Source organism: Urocitellus parryii, chromosome 7 (genome assembly GCF_045843805.1).
Source record: "Urocitellus parryii isolate mUroPar1 chromosome 7, mUroPar1.hap1, whole genome shotgun sequence".
Lineage (NCBI taxonomy): Eukaryota > Metazoa > Chordata > Mammalia > Rodentia > Sciuridae > Urocitellus > Urocitellus parryii.
The window spans coordinates 144,018,681-144,038,860 of record NC_135537.1 but is presented as its reverse complement, the minus strand read 5'-3'; the positions used below and the strand labels follow the sequence as shown (position 1 = coordinate 144,038,860).

Sequence of the window (20,180 nt, the reverse complement as noted above, 5' to 3'; positions counted from 1 at the left end):
GATTTTAAATAAGATTTTTCTTTCCTAATGGTGTCTTCTTTGATACTTTGTTTTAGAGGACTGTGCTTTCTTTGTCTTGATATGGAAGTTTCTAAAATTATTTTTGTACTTCATGACCTATTTCATTATGGGGAGTGTGGGGTTCTTGATCTGCCTTCTGTTTATCAAATTCTTTACCTACTTTTTTCTTATAAAATCTTATCATGAACCCCATTCTGATTCACTTTGTCACCTTTGAATAGACGTAATTCACTCTGGATCATTTATCAAAAGAGTATGTGTGCGGAATTGTTCCTGGGCTGGGGCCTTCCAACTCTAAGTCACTTTGGCCCATGCCCACCAGTTCTAACTGGATGGAACCTGTTCTTACAGATTTTATGGTTAGGGGGAATTATCCTCACCTCTCTGTGTTCTGAGACCTGTTTGGAAACCTAAGGGTCACAAAAGTCTCCCCCTTAAGGGTAACTTTTATACTTCTTATTGGAATTTAGGGCCTGCCTATCTCCTGCAGATAATATCTAGTTTTCTGAGGAATGTAATATACCCTGTGGACTTAGGCAGGGCGAGGCTGCAGGTAAATTGCTCCTCAAAAGTGAAAGCCTGTGGAGGTCAACAGAGTGAGCTCAGTCCAGAACCCTCCCTCCAGGCTCACGTCCCCACCACTCCACCATTCTGTCCCCTATCAGAATGGCCAGTAGACACTGGAGTTTAGGTTCTGTTGTTTCCAGACCAGCACTCTGCCCTGAAAGGACAAACATCTTTCTTGATAGTAGGTCCTGTGAATATGCTGCAGGGCTTCGGGGATAAATCTCGATTTATTGAGATTATTCACGATAAGGGTGATTGCACCTACTTCTTCTCTTATGCCTTAAAACTCTGAAGCCCACTTTTTGAAAAAATAATAATTTTTATTTGTATTTTCATTTAACTCCTCCTTGCAGCTACTCAGAAGTTTCTAATGGGGCTAATTTTGTCACCTGCATACTGTGACCATGCCACTCTTGGCAAGAGACTTGTGGTTTGGCTGCTCTGGAACTCTAACTTACATTTAGTGGTGAAGGCTCCAGTGCCTTAGATCACAGAGGCCTGTCCTCACCTAGGTCTGGTTTCCATAATATTCTACAGCCCTCCATCATATATTGTATATGTGAATATGTTATATATTGTATATATAATTGTATATTGTACATGTATATATATCGTGTCTTGGAATTGTGGCGAGTGTTTTATTTCGTGATAGGTAACACTCTTCTCTCGTGGGTTTTATTTTTCATTCTTGATTTTCAGAGGGTGGAAGAGGGCCAAGATATCCTCACTTTGCTTTCTCAAATGGGAATCTTGGGCAGTGTTTGATCCTGGGATCAACCCTAGAGAACTTGAATATTTAGAGAAGGGTAGAAAAGGAGAAAGAAGCAAAAGAGCATGGAAAGGAAAACTGTAGAAGTCGGAAGGAAACCTAGAGAATATGACCTCCCAGAAGCCAAGAAAGAGGCTGTTGAGGAATCGGGAGTCCATGTCCAATGCTGCTGAGAAACTCAGACAGACAGCACGATGATCAACCAGTGAATTTAGCACTATCCCTGGGGACTTAGTTTGGAAAATTTAATCAATAGTTACCGAAGAAAGCATATGTAGACAAACCTCTCCTGAGAAATAAGGGTGTTTAAGATTTCCTTCACACTGGAAAGGGAAGGAAATTGGGTCAAATAGTGTGATTAAGCAAGACCTATTCAGAATGTGTAGGTTCCTCATGAAACAATGAGTAATACCTATGGAAAAAAGATTTTATTAAATGCATGCTAGACCATTTACAGAGGCTTTTCCTCCTGATTCTGACTGATTACGTGTATTTCAAGATGTCAACCAAGGCTATTAATTCTAGCAGTGGGTGAATCTTTGCTAATTCTTCACAGCCTGGCTTTCAAAGCCTATCATATCATAAACAAATCCTATTTTGTTGAATTTTTCCAACTGTTCAGTGACATTCAGTAGCTCTGCTGAGGCCAACCACTTCCCTGTTACACACACACACACACACACACACACACACACACACACACAGCCTGTGTGTCTCTGTAGGGTCCTACGCAGTCTGCCCATGACTCATCCTAAGGAACTCACGTCTTGACTTCCTACTGTGGATGGTCTTGAATACAAGTGACATTTGCAAGTTAAGGAGGCTACCTTTTTAAAAAAATAAGTATTTCAGAGTTTATTTCCAAAGGGCCATTGTTCTCCAAAGGCATTATCTTTCTAATTTTTCCATTGCTACACATTCAAAACCTTTTAGAACTCCTTGGTTTCATTTAAAAGCCAGTGAAAACATCTAGCCCTTTTAAGAAATACTTTAAAATTTTCTTACGTTTAAAAAAAAGCATCAGTGATTGTCAAGCTATTTTAACCATTTGGGGCACTCTAAAGGGGGAAAAGAAGTGAGCAAGGGTCCGAGTCTTGGTGTCAGAGGCAGGACATCAAGAATGACTCCCTCAAGGAATGAACTGCTTTTGAAGAATGAGTGGGAACCCACTGGGTACCTGCAGGAAGAGACCAGGCAGAAGGTGTGCTGGGCAGAAGGAACCCCACGGGCAAAATCACGAAGGCATGGTGCCCGTGGAAACTGTAAATAGCTCATTCATGTGAGAACAAGGGTGACAGAGAGGGTGGGGAAGGTTTTAATGGGTGGAAGTTTGGGTGCTAGTTAGAATTTAAGTGAAAAGGAACGTCCAGGCCAGACCTTACAGCCCTGCCATGACTCCCAGTATTCCTCATTCAGACTAGTGTGTTGTGACAGTCTTTGACATCATATAGCACATGCTTTTATCGCCTCACCTGTCATTCTCTGTTGTTATTATTTATTTATAGTACTTTTATATTCTTTCTCTCTCTCCCTCTTCTTTTTTTAACACCAAGGGCTAGGCTTATTGTCTGAAGCCAAGCAGATACATATTTGAAGAATGAATTACAAGTTTGTCTTAACAGGTTTTCACTCTGAGGTCATAGAAATGCCTTCCACGCTCTCCTATAACAGATGGCATAATCCTGTTTGTCATCTAGGATAGTTACTGCAGTTCCTCCAGAAAACCTTCTGGCTTGCTCCTCACCCTGAACCCATCCAAAGCAGACGCAAATCTTTTGAGTTTCTGTTAAAGTGTATATTAGCACCATCTAGTGGTGATTTTTGAGACATAATCAAATTGAAAGTTTGATAGAATTTCAAATAAGATGTGCTTCTAATGTTTTGCAAATTGTTGAAGCATTATATTTAATATTGTATTTTTCTGAGTCTCTACCGTTTATCATCAAGATAATAGTTATGCATGATTTATAATAGTCATTGATTGTATGCAGGAATTTTAATTGCATTTTATAAACTTGATGCCTAGAGGTTTTGATAAACATTTTTTATTTGCTAAAATAGAATTTTAAAGAAGAATGATCTATTACTGGCTCTAGTAATTAGTGAAAAATAAAGTATATTATTGAACAAACCTGGAATCTTAGAACAACATTCTAACTCATATTATTTTTTGTGTCTCCTAGTCATGGGGTCCCAGAATCATGAGCTGACTTTCCTAATGTCCTTTTGCTATTTTCTGCTATTTTTTCCTCATTGAGAAGTTTTTAAAGACTAAAGAATCTTGTCATTTTAATTAATTTCCTTAGAGATATCTGGTGGGCGTATACTACAGATTTGCAGGTTAAGCCAGAAACACTTGAGTGATAAATCTTACCTTTTGTCATTTTTGTAGGTCTTTTTAAAAATTTTTTTTTAGTTGTAGGTAGACACAGTGTCTTCATTTTATTTTTACATGGTGCTGAGGATCAAACCCAGTGCCTCCCACGTAAGACGCAAACACTCTACCACTGAGCTACAACCCCAGCCCATTTTTTTTGTAGGTCTTTAAACATGAGTTGTGTAGACATTTTTCTGGTGACTTGGAGTTCATTGACAACTGAGGCAAGCAATCAGACTGTGGTCATGCCTCAGGAGTACTAATGGCTCTGATTTCAGTAGCAATGTTAATAAATTAAAAGCCTGGGCTGGGGTTGTGGCTCAGAGATAGAACGCTTGCCTAGCATGTGCAAGGCTCTGGGTTTGATCCTCATAAAGGTATTGTGTCCAACTACAACTAAATATATATATAACAATTAAAATTCCTACAACTATATGTATATATATATTTATACATATATATATAAACTTTTACTAAAAATGCCCTTCATGAATAACATATCAGAATTATAAAGACTAATTGCCTTTTTTAAAAATTTTCTTTAGTTGAAGATGGACATAACACCTTTATTTCATTTTCTTATATTTATGTGGTGCTGAGAATCGAACCCAGTGCCTCACACATGCTAGGCAAGCTCTCTACCACTGAGCCCAGGCCAGCCCCAAGATTAATTGATTTAAAAAAAAAAAAAGTACTTACTCAGTGCTAGAAGGATAGAGGAGTGTAATCATTGCCATTTTACAGATGGAAAAGCTGAAACACAGGGAGGTTAATTAGCTTTCACAAGACCTCACTACTGTTAAGTTTGTAATATGAACCTTCAGACTAAGATGAAAAGACTCCAAAGTCAATGCTTTCAACCACCTTATAAAATTTCTAACAGCAAGGAGGATGAATAGTAAAACCCCAACTGAAAAATGCACAGAAAACCTCAAAGTACTTAATAACTTTTATTTAAATACTCACTAAGTACTTGATAAAAATCTTGGTTCTAACTTACTATTGACATTATCTGCATGTTTGTTTCTACTCCTAATTATAGCCAACAACCTTCATTCTAGTTTAAAGGAAGTTCAAAGATCTTACATTTTGGTCCCCAAAGCTTAGTTATTTCCCTGCCCTGTTGGCCACCAGCCGGGTGCTGAGAGGCGTGCGTCTGGGGAGCACCCCAGAGCCTCTCTGGGGGCTCTTCTCCACCAGCTCTGAGAAGTGATGATATACAGCTGCCCCTCCACATTCACAGAAGCAACCGACTCTGGATCAAAAATATCTGGGGAAGAAAATTGTGCCTATACTGAACATGTACAGACTTTCCCTCTTATTATTCCCTAGACAACATAGTATTACAACTATTTCCATGGCATTTACATCATATTAGGTATTACAAACAGCCAAGAGATGAGTTAAAGTGTGGGTTCTACACAAATACTATGGAATTTTATATAAGGGACTTGAGCATCCACAAATTCTGATATCTTCTGGGGTTACTGGAGCCAGTGTCCCTGGATACTGAAGGACAAACACGTGTGTCCTCCTGTGCCTCGGTCCAGCAGGCGGAGTGTGGTGACAAACACTTGTGTAGAAACAGCCAAGCTCTGGTTCACATGTGTGTGGGGGTGTGGATTGCGAGGTAAATAGCAGATCTCTAAATACTCAGATTTCTAAGTCTTATGTACAAGTGCTTTCTTCATGCAAATTCATGTGTCTATATTTACAATTGCAATCATGGGGTTTTCGCTCTTTTCCTTTGTTGTATGTCCTCCTCCCACCCGCCCACGTCACCTTCCTCATCAAACCCCTTTATCCGTACACCCTACTGTGTGCATCCAAGAATGAATGAAGCAACATATTCTTCCATATTTTCCCATGCTCATATACTCATCAAATATATTCACGTACACATATGCATACAAATATGTACATGGATAGCTTTTCAAACTTTGTATTTTTTTGGGGGGGAGGGGGAGTTGCAATCATATTAAAGTTACTTTTAAAATACACATATCTTTCAATCAGCTGTCCCATTCCTTAGACTCTTTCCCACAGAAATAAAAGCCCTGATTTGTAAGATTATGTGTCCACAGTAATTTCTGCAGTACTGTACATAGTCTCCAGAGGGAAGGAGAATCATCGACTAGACTGTGATTTACCTACACCATGGGATTTTAGGCTGTCACTAAAAAAAAATAAATTTTATTTATACCAGACAGAAGTGTCTCCTCTACCATGCTGGTATGGATTTTACTGTTTTTATTCCTTTCCTGACATTTTAGCAAGGTTTCAAGTAAGAGAAGAAATATATTCGTGCTTGGGCAGGCCTCTTTGTAATTGAAAATGTAGCTGAGTGGTTCAACATTATTTCTTTTTTCTCCTAGAACTCTGAGATTTTCTTCTACTGATTTTACTTTTTCTTCTTGGCCATCTATATTTTTGGAAACAGTAAATCTTTGGCCTCCAACAAGTTAAATTCTTCTTTCTTGCTGATTTTTAATCCTTACTTGTCTTTTCTGTTGGTGGCATCGGAAGGAAATAGCCTCAAACATGGTCTCTAAAAGCAAACTCAGAATCAGTGGCACATCAGTTCAGAAGTTGTTGCTGGGGTATTTGAACTTGACTGGAAATAAGAGACACTCAGGAAAGAAGTAGCATTTCTACATAACCATAGCTATGTCTTCCTTTGTTTTGCTCCTGTACAGATTTGAGAAGGGGCGCATCTACACGTTCATCGGCGAAGTCGTTGTTTCTGTGAATCCTTACAAGTCTCTGAACATCTATGGGAGGGACACAATCGAGCACTATCGAGGCCGCGAGCTCTACGAGAGACCCCCTCATCTTTTTGCTATTGCTGATGCTGCTTACAAAGCTATGAAAAGGCGATCAAAAGACACCTGTATTGTGATATCAGGTATTTGAAGGGGTCCCTGGTACATCCAAGGTCAAGATGTATTTATTTAGTACATAATTGCTGAGAGTGTATGTATGTGTGTCTGTTCAAACACACACACACACACACACACACACACACACATACACAGTACTGAGAGTCAAACCCAGGGCTTTGTGTGTGCCAGGCAAGCACCCTACCACTGAGCTACATCCTCAGCCCCAGTGAAATAATCTTTAAGGCAAAAACCTAAGCAATTTTATAGGGGGGGGAGTAATGACCATTAAATACCAAGTTATTTATGTCATTTCTGATCATCTGCTAGTCCTGGTTCTAGAAGCTGAGGTGGGGAGGATCACTTGAGCCTAGGAGTTTAAGGTCAGCCAGGGCAATGGAGACCCATCTCAAAGAAAAAAAATTATGTGATACTTCCAGTGGGTTTGCAGACTGACCCAGCATGGAATATGCTCCCTCCTATCCCCAGCACATGTAAGTACCAGATAAAAGTAACCAAAACATTTTAAATAGTAACAGAATGAAACCAAGAAAATTAAATACTGAGATTCCAAACAGAAGAATAAAGTCAAAGTCAGATTGCTGCTTGGGAGCTGGTGTGGTGGCACATGCAGAGGCCCAGGGGCAAAAATAGGCCTTTGGAGCTCAGGGCCTGAGCTTTCAAGCCCATTTTGGAGGGACCTGGGCTACTACTGCCCCACATGCAGGAACTGGAGCTGAGCTACCCAAGTACCTCAGGCCCTTCAAGGCATCTTGTGTGGTGAAATGAGAACTGGGAGATATCTGTTGGCTAGTCCAGGTTGGCCTCTCCCCACCTCTGGGAATTTCTGTTAGTGCTAATAAGACCTCACATTTGTGAGGTTTATTAGTGGTTTTATGCTTTTAAAAACACTTTTATGATCATTATTTTGTTTTGATTGTCAAAAATAAGATAGAACTTCCAAATTGATCCCTTCCTTCCACCACCAATTATCCTGAGTGTCATGTTTTTTTCTGTGATACCTTGTTTCTGGAGTTTGGTAGGGTTTTTCTTCACTACAATTACTCCTAATTTTTTTTTAAGAGACTAAGTGTCACTATGTTGCCAAGCTAACCTCAAACTTCTGAGCTCAGGCAATCTTCCCTGAGTAGCAGGACTATGGGTATGCACCATGACACCCAGCTCTAACTTTAGTTTTAAAAAAGAATTATATTCCTAAGCAACTCAGTGAGACCCTATCGCTAAATAAAATATTTTAAAAGGGTTGGGGATGTGGTTCAGTGTTAAGCACCCCTGTATTCAGTCCAAAATAAATAAATATATAAATGAACACCCTATATTTATCCCCTTTAAGTTAAATGAAATTCCATCATAGAAAATACATTACACAAATTTAGCTCTGGCCACTGCTTTAATCACAACCTTGCTTCATTTCTACTAGTTTTAGAAGTCATTGTCTAAAATTAAGGCTCAAAATAAGACTTAGTGTAAGGAATGGTTTACCAGAATTTACCCTTGATCTTCAGTCTATTCATTATTTTACTTCTATAATAGTTCCCCTCCCCCAACATATTCAGATCTGTTAGAGGCAATACAGGGCAAGATAACTTGCAAAATGGAAGGACTCTCTGTAGCACGAGGGATCTTAAGTGAATAACATCAAAATTTAAAATTATTCTACTGAAAATTAGTTTAATCTTGGTTTAAATTAAGATGTTAAGTCTTGCACAATTTCTTTCCTCCAGGGGAAAGTGGAGCTGGTAAAACAGAAGCCAGTAAGTACATCATGCAGTACATTGCGGCCATCACCAACCCCAGTCAGAGAGCAGAGGTGGAAAGGTAAGGCTTGACGGACAGCGAGTAGGTAATGCGGGAGCCCCATTCTCTTTACAGATTGGCAGGGCCTAAACGGACAGGTGTCAAACAATTTTTTGATAATTAAACTGCTTTGAATCTCATATTGCATATCATCTCTCTCTAATTCTATTTATGTTACTCTATTTCTAGAGTTGTTTTTAGTAGAAAAATACTACTCTAGTAAATATTTTATATATATATATACACATTTTTTTTTCTTTTTTATTACTCTGAAACAGTTGAGAGTATAACTGCTGCCTTACATGTAGTCAACAGAGCTGTTATAATGTACTCTAGTACATTATAAAGTACTCTGTACTTTATTGTCGAAGCTGTCGCAAGTTCCTTGTTCCTTGTTTGTTTTATTTTTAAACTGTGTTCTGGGTGAAGCTGGTCTGGAAGGCCTATCTGTGCCTTCCCATCATTGCTGCAACCAGAACCTGCCCATGTTGGAAGTTCTAAGTAAGGCTCACGCCTGAGAGGGGCTCGTGCCAAGACACGCTGCTGCTCAAGCTGCAATGAGCAATACAGCTGGTCTGCACAGCCCTGCAGGTAGGACCCACTGACAAACAGCGTTTATTCAGCAAACATTTGAGGAATGATTGGATGGGCTTTTAAAAGGTGTGATTATAAAGCAAAATTACTTGACTTTCTTATGTGGTGCAGCATTTTGGAAGAGAAAAAGAATCTTTTCCTAATAGGCAGCAGCTTTAAAGGGGGTTGTTAATTTCCTGAAGTCACATCCCATCTAGTCTTCATTTTTCTAATGAGGAAGACAGGGAACTGGGCTGACATGAAGAGGAAAATATAGACTCAGTGGCCCTACATGGGTTAGCGCTTTCCATCATTAATCAGGCATTCTTCTTAATTGTGCCGTATCCCACTTCTGACGTTGTAGTCTAACAAAGATGAGGATTTGATCAAGGCTTCCTCATTTCCTTAGGAGCTCAGGAGAATAACTAGCTGAGAATGAAATTAATCTTATTTCTTGCAGTAGAGTAAGGCATGTAAACACTTACTAGTCTTTCACAAGCATATCTTACCATAGTTTTATAGTTTCCTTTTTCAGCAAGAAGTTTCCACACACATTTTAAAAGTCTACTTTAATTTATGAGGTGATAAGGCCGAAGGGTCACTTGCGGTATTCGTGGGAAGAACAATGGATCTGTTCCATTGGGCTGTTTCAGAGGCTGCTTTTCTGTAGGTATGCCTGTATGAGAGGGATTTTGTCAGAGAAGTAAAAACAAGACATAAGGACTAGCATGAAAGTTAAAATATATCCATTGGGAAAGACTACTCTATAAAAAGTTAATATTGAGTGAAAAATGCATTCCACGACTGATACAAAGGAGAGATTTCACACAGCTTCAAACAAAATAATGAACAATTCCTAAATTAGTAAAGATCAAATTTATTGGGTATAACTAAGTACAATAAAATGTCACTATTCGGGGCTGCGGTTGTAGCTCAGTGGTAGAGCGCTTGCCTAGTATGTGTGAGGCACTGGGTTCGATTCTCAGCACCATGTATAAATAAATTAATTAAAGGTTGATCAACAACTAAAACAATGTCTTTTAAATGTCACTAATCTAGGCTTGATAAGCAAATACTTTTAATATTTTTCTCCTCTACTGTATCATCTATTCTTTTTCTTTTCAGAACATACTTTCTAAAATTTTTTCCTTACAGAAATAAAACATATTCTTTTAAAAATGAAAAAAAAACACAAAAATTATTGAACTAAGTTGAAGGTAAAAGTTCCCTAAAATCTCCCCTTGCCTACCCTGTCAACCTCCTGCCTAGATTACATAGTGGCATGTGCTGTTCCCTCTAGACCTATAGAGGTTTACCAACACATGTTTGTGTGCACAGACATTCCCTGGTTGTGCATGCACACATACACACTCAGTTCCTGCAATACATATATTTCAGTTTGATTTCACATCTGGATACCTTCCTATATATGTTGATGTACTTCTTTATTTTTTAACATCTATGTAGCATTTCATTATACTGGGAAACAAAAATATATTTTATCTGCCCCCTTAGTGCACATTTGTTTTTGTTTTCTTAATATTGCAAACAGTGCTACAATCTGTAAATATTTGCATATTTACAATTAATATGTGAATGTTTTAGCAAAGTCCAATTTTTTAAAAGTCCTAGTCTCTGCAACTTTTTATAATGACTTTCATTTATCTGTGTTAAAGAGTGAAGAATATGCTGCTTAAGTCCAACTGTGTTTTGGAAGCTTTTGGAAATGCCAAAACTAACCGTAATGACAACTCAAGCAGGTTTGGAAAATACATGGATATCAACTTTGATTTCAAAGGAGACCCTATTGGTGGGCATATCAACAACTACTTATTGGAGAAGGTAAAGTGTGCTAATATCTGAGGATAATGTTTATAAATGCTAGTTTTTTTTAAAAATACTTGATTCTATTTATAAAATTTAACTTTTTAGCTTTAAAGTAGCTTTTAATCCTTTTCTCCCTCCTCAAGTTAGCATTGTGTGATAAGATTCTCCTTTTGTGTTTTCTTATTAGCACTTGTAATACCAAGTTGGAAAAATTTATGGATTTGGTAGATACAGATTTTGGGGGGAAGGGCCATATGTGGGGGGATTGAAAGAGAGTGAACACAAATTTCTGGGTCAGGTTTAACCAAAAACCAACTAGGACTCGTCAGTTCTAGTCTTTATCCATCACCCTCTTCCATCCATGTTCTTTTTAATTAATTTGAAATTTCCTTTTCTTCTTAGTTTCTGTTTGTTCACTGCTTTGTAGTATCACATATGTACTCTGCGATCTTACATCCTAATTATAAAGCATACTGTATTTGGTCAGTGAAAACTTGGAATATGTTTTATCTGCCTAAGCAAATGTTAGGCCCAATTTCTAGGAGATTCCAATTAAAACTTTCCTCTTGGGACTGGCAGAACAGTCATGTCCTAACCAATCTTGATCATCGCTGGGTCTGACTGCAGGAGCACGTGCATCCCCAAGATTCACTGTTAAGCTTGTACTTAATAGAGCTGAGTCTCCACCTTAAGTTGTGCTCTGACCTAAGAGGACATGCCTTCTCAGTTAAGGATTTCCCGTCCCATTTTACTCTGTAGCTTCTTTTAGGGCAGTATAATGCAGCATAATCTTTATTTTTGTTATACTGAGGTCAGAGGGTTAAGGAAATGAGTGTTTTATCAGAGCCTGTTAAAAAAGGACGGGAAATGCCAAGTGTTATCAGTCTTCTTTTTACAAAATATTTCATGGCTTTACGCACATGTTTAATCAAAAGAATCCCTTCAGACTGGACGAACACACATTTTGAGCCCTATCCTAACAGCAGTCTTTCTGGAACCATCTAAGGCAGGAGTCCCTAGGGACTGATCTTGCGCAACTGGTTTTATTACAGGATATACAGCCTTGCTCTTTAAAATGCCAGCAGACCCTGGGGAAGGGAATGTTGAGAATAGTCCTCCCAAAGCATTCCTTTCTATTCTCCCAACTTCCAATCTCCAAACCTCACAAAATACTATCTTTAGGCTCCTGATTTAAAAGAAAAATCAAAATAGCTTCATTGCTCAGAAAGTTTTAGGAACCTTTGTTTTAAGAATTATTAAAAAAAATGCATGAGAAACAGGGAAGATCTAGTCTTAGGTGAGAACTATTCCTTGTCCTAGGACATTGAAATGCACTTGAGACACAAGATTCCCTAAGAAAGTGGCTTCCGTTTTATTTTATGGGGACATTTTGAGTTTAACCATTTGAATGTGTTTTTCCTTAGTCTCGAGTGATTGTGCAGCAGCCAGGAGAAAGAAGCTTTCACTCTTTCTATCAGGTTAGTGATCTCTTGTTGGCCAGAGAATTGATCATTTACCCAGCTGCTCCAGAAATTGGTGTTTTGGTATTGGGCTCTCCCCTGTTCCGTCCCTCTCTTGTGCCCATTGGTCCACACACATTACAGATGTGTACACATGTGCACACACCTTACCCCACATGCTTCATAAGAGATTTAATTAGCGTGACCATTTGTGAGGGCTAGCAGGTGGTTACCAATCAGATGAACTAGATTGAGCATCACCCGCATCTCTTTGCAGTGCAGAGAATGGTGTAATGACCATGAAAATTTTTGGTATGGTCAATTATCAATATGCTAAATTAATTTGGTTTTATTTTTTTAAAAGGTTTTTTTTAAAAAAAAAAAAAGAGTGAGTGAGAGAGAGAGAGAGAATTTTTTAATATTTATTTTTCAGTTTTCGGCCCTGGTTTTATTTTTAATTAAAGCTCTTGTCCCTATATTTTTGAGTTCCAGAACTGGAAATGCAAATTCAGTTTATTTTGCTATTATAAAGAGACTCTAAAGCAATATGATTTCTTTTTAAAAAAATAACCAGGATTTATAAATTCAAGCCCATCAAAGCTTAGGGGAGAAAAAAACTGAACAATTCTTTTAGGAATACTGTTAGAGTCTAGGCCAGAATCTTTTAACTGTCCCTTGTGCTACGGAATCTGCATTAAGAAACCAAGTTTGATGCATCATTATAATTTTTTAAAGCCCAAACTGATCTAAACCAAGGCTAATAAATAGAGTGGTCAAATTAAGCAATATTAATTTGGATTTTTAAGAAGTAAAGCTCTAAATCAATTGAGATTGCTTTCCATGCATAAGCTGTCTATGCAGGTGATTGAAGGACCACTGTGCAGTCGAGCACAGTGTCCCATAGGGTCTGATAACTACTGTGGTGGACACCCCTCACTCACACATGCAAGTTCTGGGGTGTTTGCATGAAAACTCGGTTTTCAAAGTCTGATAGTTATCCCTTTTAAGTAAACCAAAGCATACAGTTCAACATAGAGAATTTAAACACAATGCCTCACCAAAGGCATGTTCTCTATAAAAGAGCTGTCAATTTTGTATCCGTTCTTGTTGACAATTGGCTGTCTTGAGTGAACTGGTTTTCTACCACATGTAGAAAAGTTGTTAATTTCAAGCACTCAAAACTTTTTTCCCAGTGTTTTCTCCCTTGAATGAAGGTGCTAAAATCTGTCTTCATCCAACACTGAGTCTTATCCCTTGGTCCTCCTCCCTGCAGAAGGTAACAGGTGAAGAAAAGCAGTCTCCTCTTTTTTTTTTTTTCCTCCTTCCTGTCTTGTCTTCACCCCTCTGGGCAATAGAGCAGATTATGCTAAGTGAAGCTAGCCAAGCCCTAAAAAGCAGTCTCTTCTTGAGTGTGCCTCCACACTGAGCATCTGCCATGCGTCTTCACTCTGCGGAGGGTTGACTTTCTCCAGATTCAGAGGCACAGCTCTATCCCTCTGTACTGAGGATGCTAAACAAGTGACCCCCTCAGGGCCAGGGTGCTGTTTTCCAGATAATCCTACTCACACCTTTTGTCCTGTATCATATAACATTCTGCTTAACTTATGACACTGAAGCTATTTACCTTCAGGTAAAAAGAAGCAAAAAGCCCAAACAACTTTTAAAAACTCTTCAAAGCCAAAATCCCCCAGATTGACATAAATGTAGGGTATTTGATATATTTGCCTCCGTATATATCTTACCAATTTATTTCTAATGAAATGTTTTTCAGCTACTCCAAGGAGGGTCAGAGCAGATACTGCGCTCTCTACACCTGCAGAAATCCCTTTCATCCTACAACTACATCCATGTTGGAGCTCAGTTAAAGGTGGGAATTTCTTCTTCAAGGTTGTTCAGATACAGAATCAGACAATCCGAAGGGACATTAGCTATTCATCTGACTGAGCCTGCTGCCTCTAGGCAAACGCACATTTCTTCTAATTCTCTTCTATTTTTTTAAACTCTCAGAGACAGAGACACAGTACATTATAGTCAACAACTCTGTTAAATAATCCATCCCTATATTTTGTCACCATCTAGCAGAAAAGAAGGTTCTTTCTGTGTTCAACGTTTTTAATCCTATTCCAATATTTTGCTACTATAAAGATATTAGTAGAACAAGGAAGTCTGCCTTCTAAGATTTCATATGATTTGGCCAAAGGCAAGTTAGTAAAACAAAACAAAATTAAAAAGAACTCTGATTCTCCATTCACTGTTTTTTCCCCCAGATGCTGATTTCCATGTATCCTAGAAATAGTTTTTTGGCCCATGGGGCATTTCTGTGTATTCAGCTTTCAAAATTAATCCATTTTCCCCCTCCCTTTGTGTGAAAACACTCACATACACATGTGCACGTACATTTTTGCTCTTTTATTTCTAATTAACTTTCTGCTAGTCGTTTTACAACTATTGGTGATAATACAGCTGTTTGTTGGTGGTAGGTTATAAGCAATAATTACATTATTCTGTTTTGCAGGAGGAAAAGTATATAAATGCATTAAATAAAGATCTGGAGGACATAGATCATTTTTTAACTGTTTATTCAGGAAGGGTGATATTATGGATATTTGTGTTCTACTCTTCAACATTTTAAACTTTAATGACAGATGCATTGCTTTTCTCATTGGATGAAAAATAAACTTAAAAAAGGATCTAAGCTGTAGAATATATGTCTTTAATTGTTTTTTATTATTTACCTTCAGCTAATTATACTTTCACTACTGGTTTAGCTCCATTTTTATCACTAGGCATAAAAATAAATAATATGTTTTTGCAATTAATATTCCATTATTTGACATTTAGATAACACCAACTTTTCACAGAGCAGAAATATTTGGCTGAAATTTAATTGAAAATAGAACAATAGAGGGCAACACTCCACCTTTCTGAGAATCATCAGAGGTACTTGAATATATAGAGAGGATTATAAAATCAACACTTAGAAAGCCAGTGGCTGGAAACATTCTTTTTTAGTCAGATTGTCTTATTAACCAAATTACTTTTGGCCCAAGTAGAGCCCCCACAAGAAAGAAAGTATTAAGTTAATATTTAGACCTTTTTCTAAGTTAAATTCAGCTTACATTCCCTTTTATTGATAAGTGTTCTGCATCTACTTTCCCTCCCCTGCCCACGCTTCCCCTCTAACAAAAACAACTGAGTTAAAACCTAAAATAAAGTTGAACCAAAAGGAAGCAAAAATATGCTTAAATCTTACCATCCAGACATAATAATAATTGATCAGGGTTTGTGTGCATGCTTAGAAATGAAATCACACAATAAATAAACTTGTTTTTATTATATTACAGTGTAATTCTTATTGTCTTCCCTTGCAGACAAATATAAATTAATGATAATTTTATCTAGAAATATTGCTTTACATATTTTTAACTAGTCTTAAGATGTAGAACTCATTACACAATTAAGATACCATGGGTTGCTTACTTATCTTACAAGACAGGAAGCCTTGAGACAGGGCACTTCCAGAATTGGTTGTTGCCTCCACATGTTGTTAGGAACCCAGGTAGTTTTGTTTGTTTGTTTGTTTGTTTGTCTTACTAACTTACAGCTTTCCTCTACTCAGGGGACTATCTTGTCCTCTTAGTCTGGTTTTCCTCATCGTCTCAAAATTCTAGGAGTCAGAGGCAAAAGAAATATTCCTGGCATTATATCCCTTTATAAACTGGAATAAACCTCCCTGGAACACTTACTTCACGCACATATCTATCTGTCTCTATTCATTCTCTTTTTTCCTCTCTCCCTCTCTCCCTCCCTTGCTTCTTATTGATCAAAAATAGCATCCATGCCTGTGGCTAACCAGGTGATTGGCAGGGGAAACAAGAGCCCCATAATTAGTTTAGACCAGTGGAGATGTACCCATGAGGTGAGGTGCAGGCCAGTTGTGTGCTTGGAGAGGAGTAAACAAATGTTCTGTTAGTAAGAAACAAGTCGGGTGGAAGGGGTGTTGGGGAAACAGTAAGCAGTTCCCCACACTTTTAGAACTTTTCTCCAGTTGCTTTGCAATTTCAACATTGTTGTGGTTTACAGTAATAGTAGTATCTGATATTTGTGTGTCTTTATGTGCTATTAACCAGGGAGGTACCTTATACAAATTCTCATTCCATTTTCACATTAGTACTAAAATAAATATACTATGTCCATTTTAACCATGACAACAATTGAGACTCAATGAGGTTAATTATCTTTCCTAAGGTTATAAAAAAAAAATAGTAGGGTGCAACCTCTTGCTTGATTATCTCCTGGATACCAGAGGAGCATGTGTTCCTCAGCAGAGAGGTTCCCTCATCAGGTGAGCATCATGCTGGGTCTCTGTGTCCAGGCAAGAGCAGCAACTCATCAAGAAAAGGATGAGTCTATAATGGCTGCTTTGGGAAAAGTTGTAACATAGGCAGTTAACCATTGCTTTATTATGAAGTTTTGTGGAATTCACAGCCTGAATTCATAGCCATGGCTCCGTAAGGGCAGGTGATTCATCCTCGAACTCCCCTGAACATTTAGAAGATCTGACTTCTTTCCAAGTGAGTGAAAAAGTGAAGCAGTCCCAGTCTATTTCACAGCTTGCCGAGTGACTGAGACAGGCTGCGTTGCTCTTGGGGGCCTGCTTTCCTCATCTGGGAAATAAAAAGTCTGATTATGCAAGAGAGGGAGATAAATTATGCAGAAAGAGCCACAGATGATAATAGCCAATCATATATTTTGAAAGTTCCCACATTCAACATGTCCATTTGTGATCTTGCATTCCATGCCTTTGCCCTCACCGATCAGGAGTGCTAATCAGTACGTCTGATCCCAACTCAGGACTGAAGCTTCCAGAAAAGTGCACAGTGCTTTATATTAGGTAGATGGCTATCACACCCAAGTGGGCTTGTAAATGTGCTGAATGATGTTCCCATCCCTGAAATACTTTTATTATCTGGATACTCATCATCTCGAGTGATTTACTCCAAAGACATCAAGACCATGGCTAAACTTGAACTTAGTTTCAAAATTGTTAGATTTTAATGCTAATATGAAATGTCTTGACTTAGGCTTTCCCTTTTCATTTCTAGTCCTCTATCAATGATGCTGCAGAATTCAAAGTTGTAGCTGATGCCATGAAAGTAATTGGCTTCAAACCCGAGGAGATTCAAACAGTATATAAAATTCTGGCTACTATTCTTCACTTGGTAAGTGGGAGTGTGTACTTGGAGTGGGGTTCACCTCTCAGAATGTTTTGGCTCCCTGTGGAGACAGGATACTCTTTAAGAAAATTTTGTTTTTTCTCTGTGGATTTAAAAAGCGATTTATTTAAAGAAAAACTTGGCTCACATTTTGAAGAAATTAATTGGTGGTTCTCACTATTATTTTATAATATTATGAGGGATTTTCCAAACCACTGTGGGTTTTGAACCTATGATTTCAGCTCATTGTCTCATTGGTATTGTCGAGCCTCGAACTAGTTAATTTTGAGGAGAAAAAACTCCAACAATAATGTGACTACTAATAGTGTAAATTTCTAATAGCATTTGAAACATAAGATCATGGATGATCAGTACTGGATTTCAGTCATCTCATTTTATAGGGGTGGCATGGCCTCAAAGGGGCAGCCAGCTCCTCACAGGGCCAAAACCACAAGCCACTGCCACACACCTGTGGTCCAGGGGTTTTCACTATAGCTCTCCAAACCCAGGAGAAATGAAGAACCACCTGTTGGGTTTATTTCACTATCCCTAATATGATTGGAGGTGTTGGAAACTTTATGAACATGCAGGATGACATGAAGGATGAAGGATGACACAGATACAAATCTGGAACAAAAATTACCTTTCTCCTCAATATAACAAGATTTAACTCTGAGTCAGAAGTACATGGAAATAAAAAAAAAATTAAACAAAAAGCCTTACCATTTGGTGACTATGAGGTCCCTAGCTCCTAGTATAATTTTACAATTATAATTGATAGTATTAAAGCTTAAAACCTTAAGAATCAGAACAAGGAGAAAGAGGAGGAAGAATCCATATGAAAAATGTTACAAGGCATTTTATAGGGGTGGCACAACCTCACAGGGGCAGCCAGCTCCTCATAGGGCCAAATAAATAAATAAATATTCCTGTCTAGGAAGACTGCAGTATCATACATTGTCTTGTGTCTTCAAGTTAGTTTCTAAATCGAATCCAGTGGCCCCTCTCAGAATCCAGAAAGGAACCTTATTTTGTTCTTAACTGATTTCATGATCCTAGAGTTTACCTGGACCAATAAACCTGTAAGAAGATCAAATAAAATGTTAAAGAAGAATAGAGGGTAGAGGAAGGGAGGAGAGAAGACAAAATGAATTCTGCCAAAGTTAAAGTGATAGTAAATGCTGCGAGGTCTTAAAACTTGTTATAAAAATTTAACACCAGATCAACAAGTTAATCAATAGATCAGTTGATAGGCTAGACACTTGGTTGTTGGTTAATAAATATTTATTGTTTATTTAGTGAGTGGAACATAAATACATTCAAACACTTGAGCAAACTTCACCCACCCACACACACACACACACACACACACACACATACACACACATTTCAAGTCAGGAGAGAAAAACTAGACAACCCAAGAAATGGTGTTGGGGCACTAACCATCTGAAAAAGTAAAGTCAGAGTCTTACCTTACAATACATGCCAAAATAAATTCCCAGTAGATTAAAAGTTTAAGTGAAAGAAAATAAAGTATTAGAATAAAATATTAAGTATTTATAACTCTTTGGAAAGGAATGGTCTAAGTATAGACACCAAAGAAAGAAAAACCCTTGGCAAAAGACTCATAAATTTGACTGCATAAAAATATAGGACTGCTATTTAAAAAATAAGCTGAAAACAAAAAGTTGTACAAGTTTCTGAAGAAGAGGGAGAAAACAGACAAAGTGCTGGGCTTTTCATTTTCATTTCTAGTCCTCTATCCTTGATGTTGCAGAATTCAGAGTAGCAGCCAATGTCATGGATGTAACGGGTTCAAAACCCAGAAGATTCAAACAGAATCACACCCATCTTGGGAAGATGGGTGCAAACAAGGACACTTGAATTGTATTTTAAATTGGCAAATATATACCTGACATAATATTTCAGAACCTCACTGGAAATGATGTGTCTTCTTCTTTTCAATTCTGATATAGGGAAATTTAAAATTTGTAGTGGACGGTGACACACCTCTCATCGAGAACACCAAGGTTGTGTCTATCATAGCGGAATTGCTCTCTACTAAGACAGACATGGTTGAGAAAGCCCTTCTCTACAGGACAGTGGCCACAGGCCGTGACATCATCGACAAGCAGCACACAGAACAAGAAGCTTGCTACGGCCGAGATGCTTTTGCTAAGGTGAGGTTTCACCAAGACGCTATAGACCCGGGGGATCACAGCTGCAGCATGGGTGAAACCCATCAAGAATGTATTCAGACACTTGACAGCAGGCAAAGGCTTTTAGAAACCATGATAAGGGGCTGGGGATGTGGCTCAAGGGGTAGCGCGCTCGCCTGGCATGCGTGCGGCCCGGGTTCGATCCTCAGCACCACATACCAACAAAGATGTTGTGTCCGCCGAGAACTAAAAAATAAATATTAAAAATTCTCTCTCTCTCTCTCACTCTCTCTTAAAAAAAAAAAAAGAAAGAAACCATGATAAGACTTTCTGACCATTGTAGTCTCAATGAACCCCTCTGTCCGTGAACATCACACCAGAAAAGCAAAATCATACCAACCATGGGAATGAGGGAACCAAGAATAGAGCCTTATGGGAGACCAATAATTCAAAAGGAGATCAAGAGACAGAGTGGAGGGATGGGTAAGGGGAGGCAGTGCAGAATGAATTATTT

The 20,180-nt window shown here is 38.2% G+C and overlaps 1 protein-coding gene across 2 annotated transcripts in view; it reads left to right on the top strand.

Moving 5' to 3' along the window:
• Myo1d (myosin ID) overlaps positions 1 to 20,180 on the top strand; it is a 311,508-nt gene that overhangs the window by 76,953 nt on the left and 214,375 nt on the right. For both annotated transcript variants that reach the window (XM_026388876.2, XM_026388875.2), the window contains exons 2-8: positions 6,431 to 6,639; positions 8,359 to 8,452; positions 10,681 to 10,846; positions 12,256 to 12,309; positions 14,063 to 14,158; positions 17,397 to 17,513; positions 19,484 to 19,687. In XM_026388876.2, the coding sequence (XP_026244661.2) occupies positions 6,431 to 6,639; positions 8,359 to 8,452; positions 10,681 to 10,846; positions 12,256 to 12,309; positions 14,063 to 14,158; positions 17,397 to 17,513; positions 19,484 to 19,687 (940 nt within the window). The remainder of the gene's footprint in view (positions 1 to 6,430; positions 6,640 to 8,358; positions 8,453 to 10,680; positions 10,847 to 12,255; positions 12,310 to 14,062; positions 14,159 to 17,396; positions 17,514 to 19,483; positions 19,688 to 20,180) is intronic.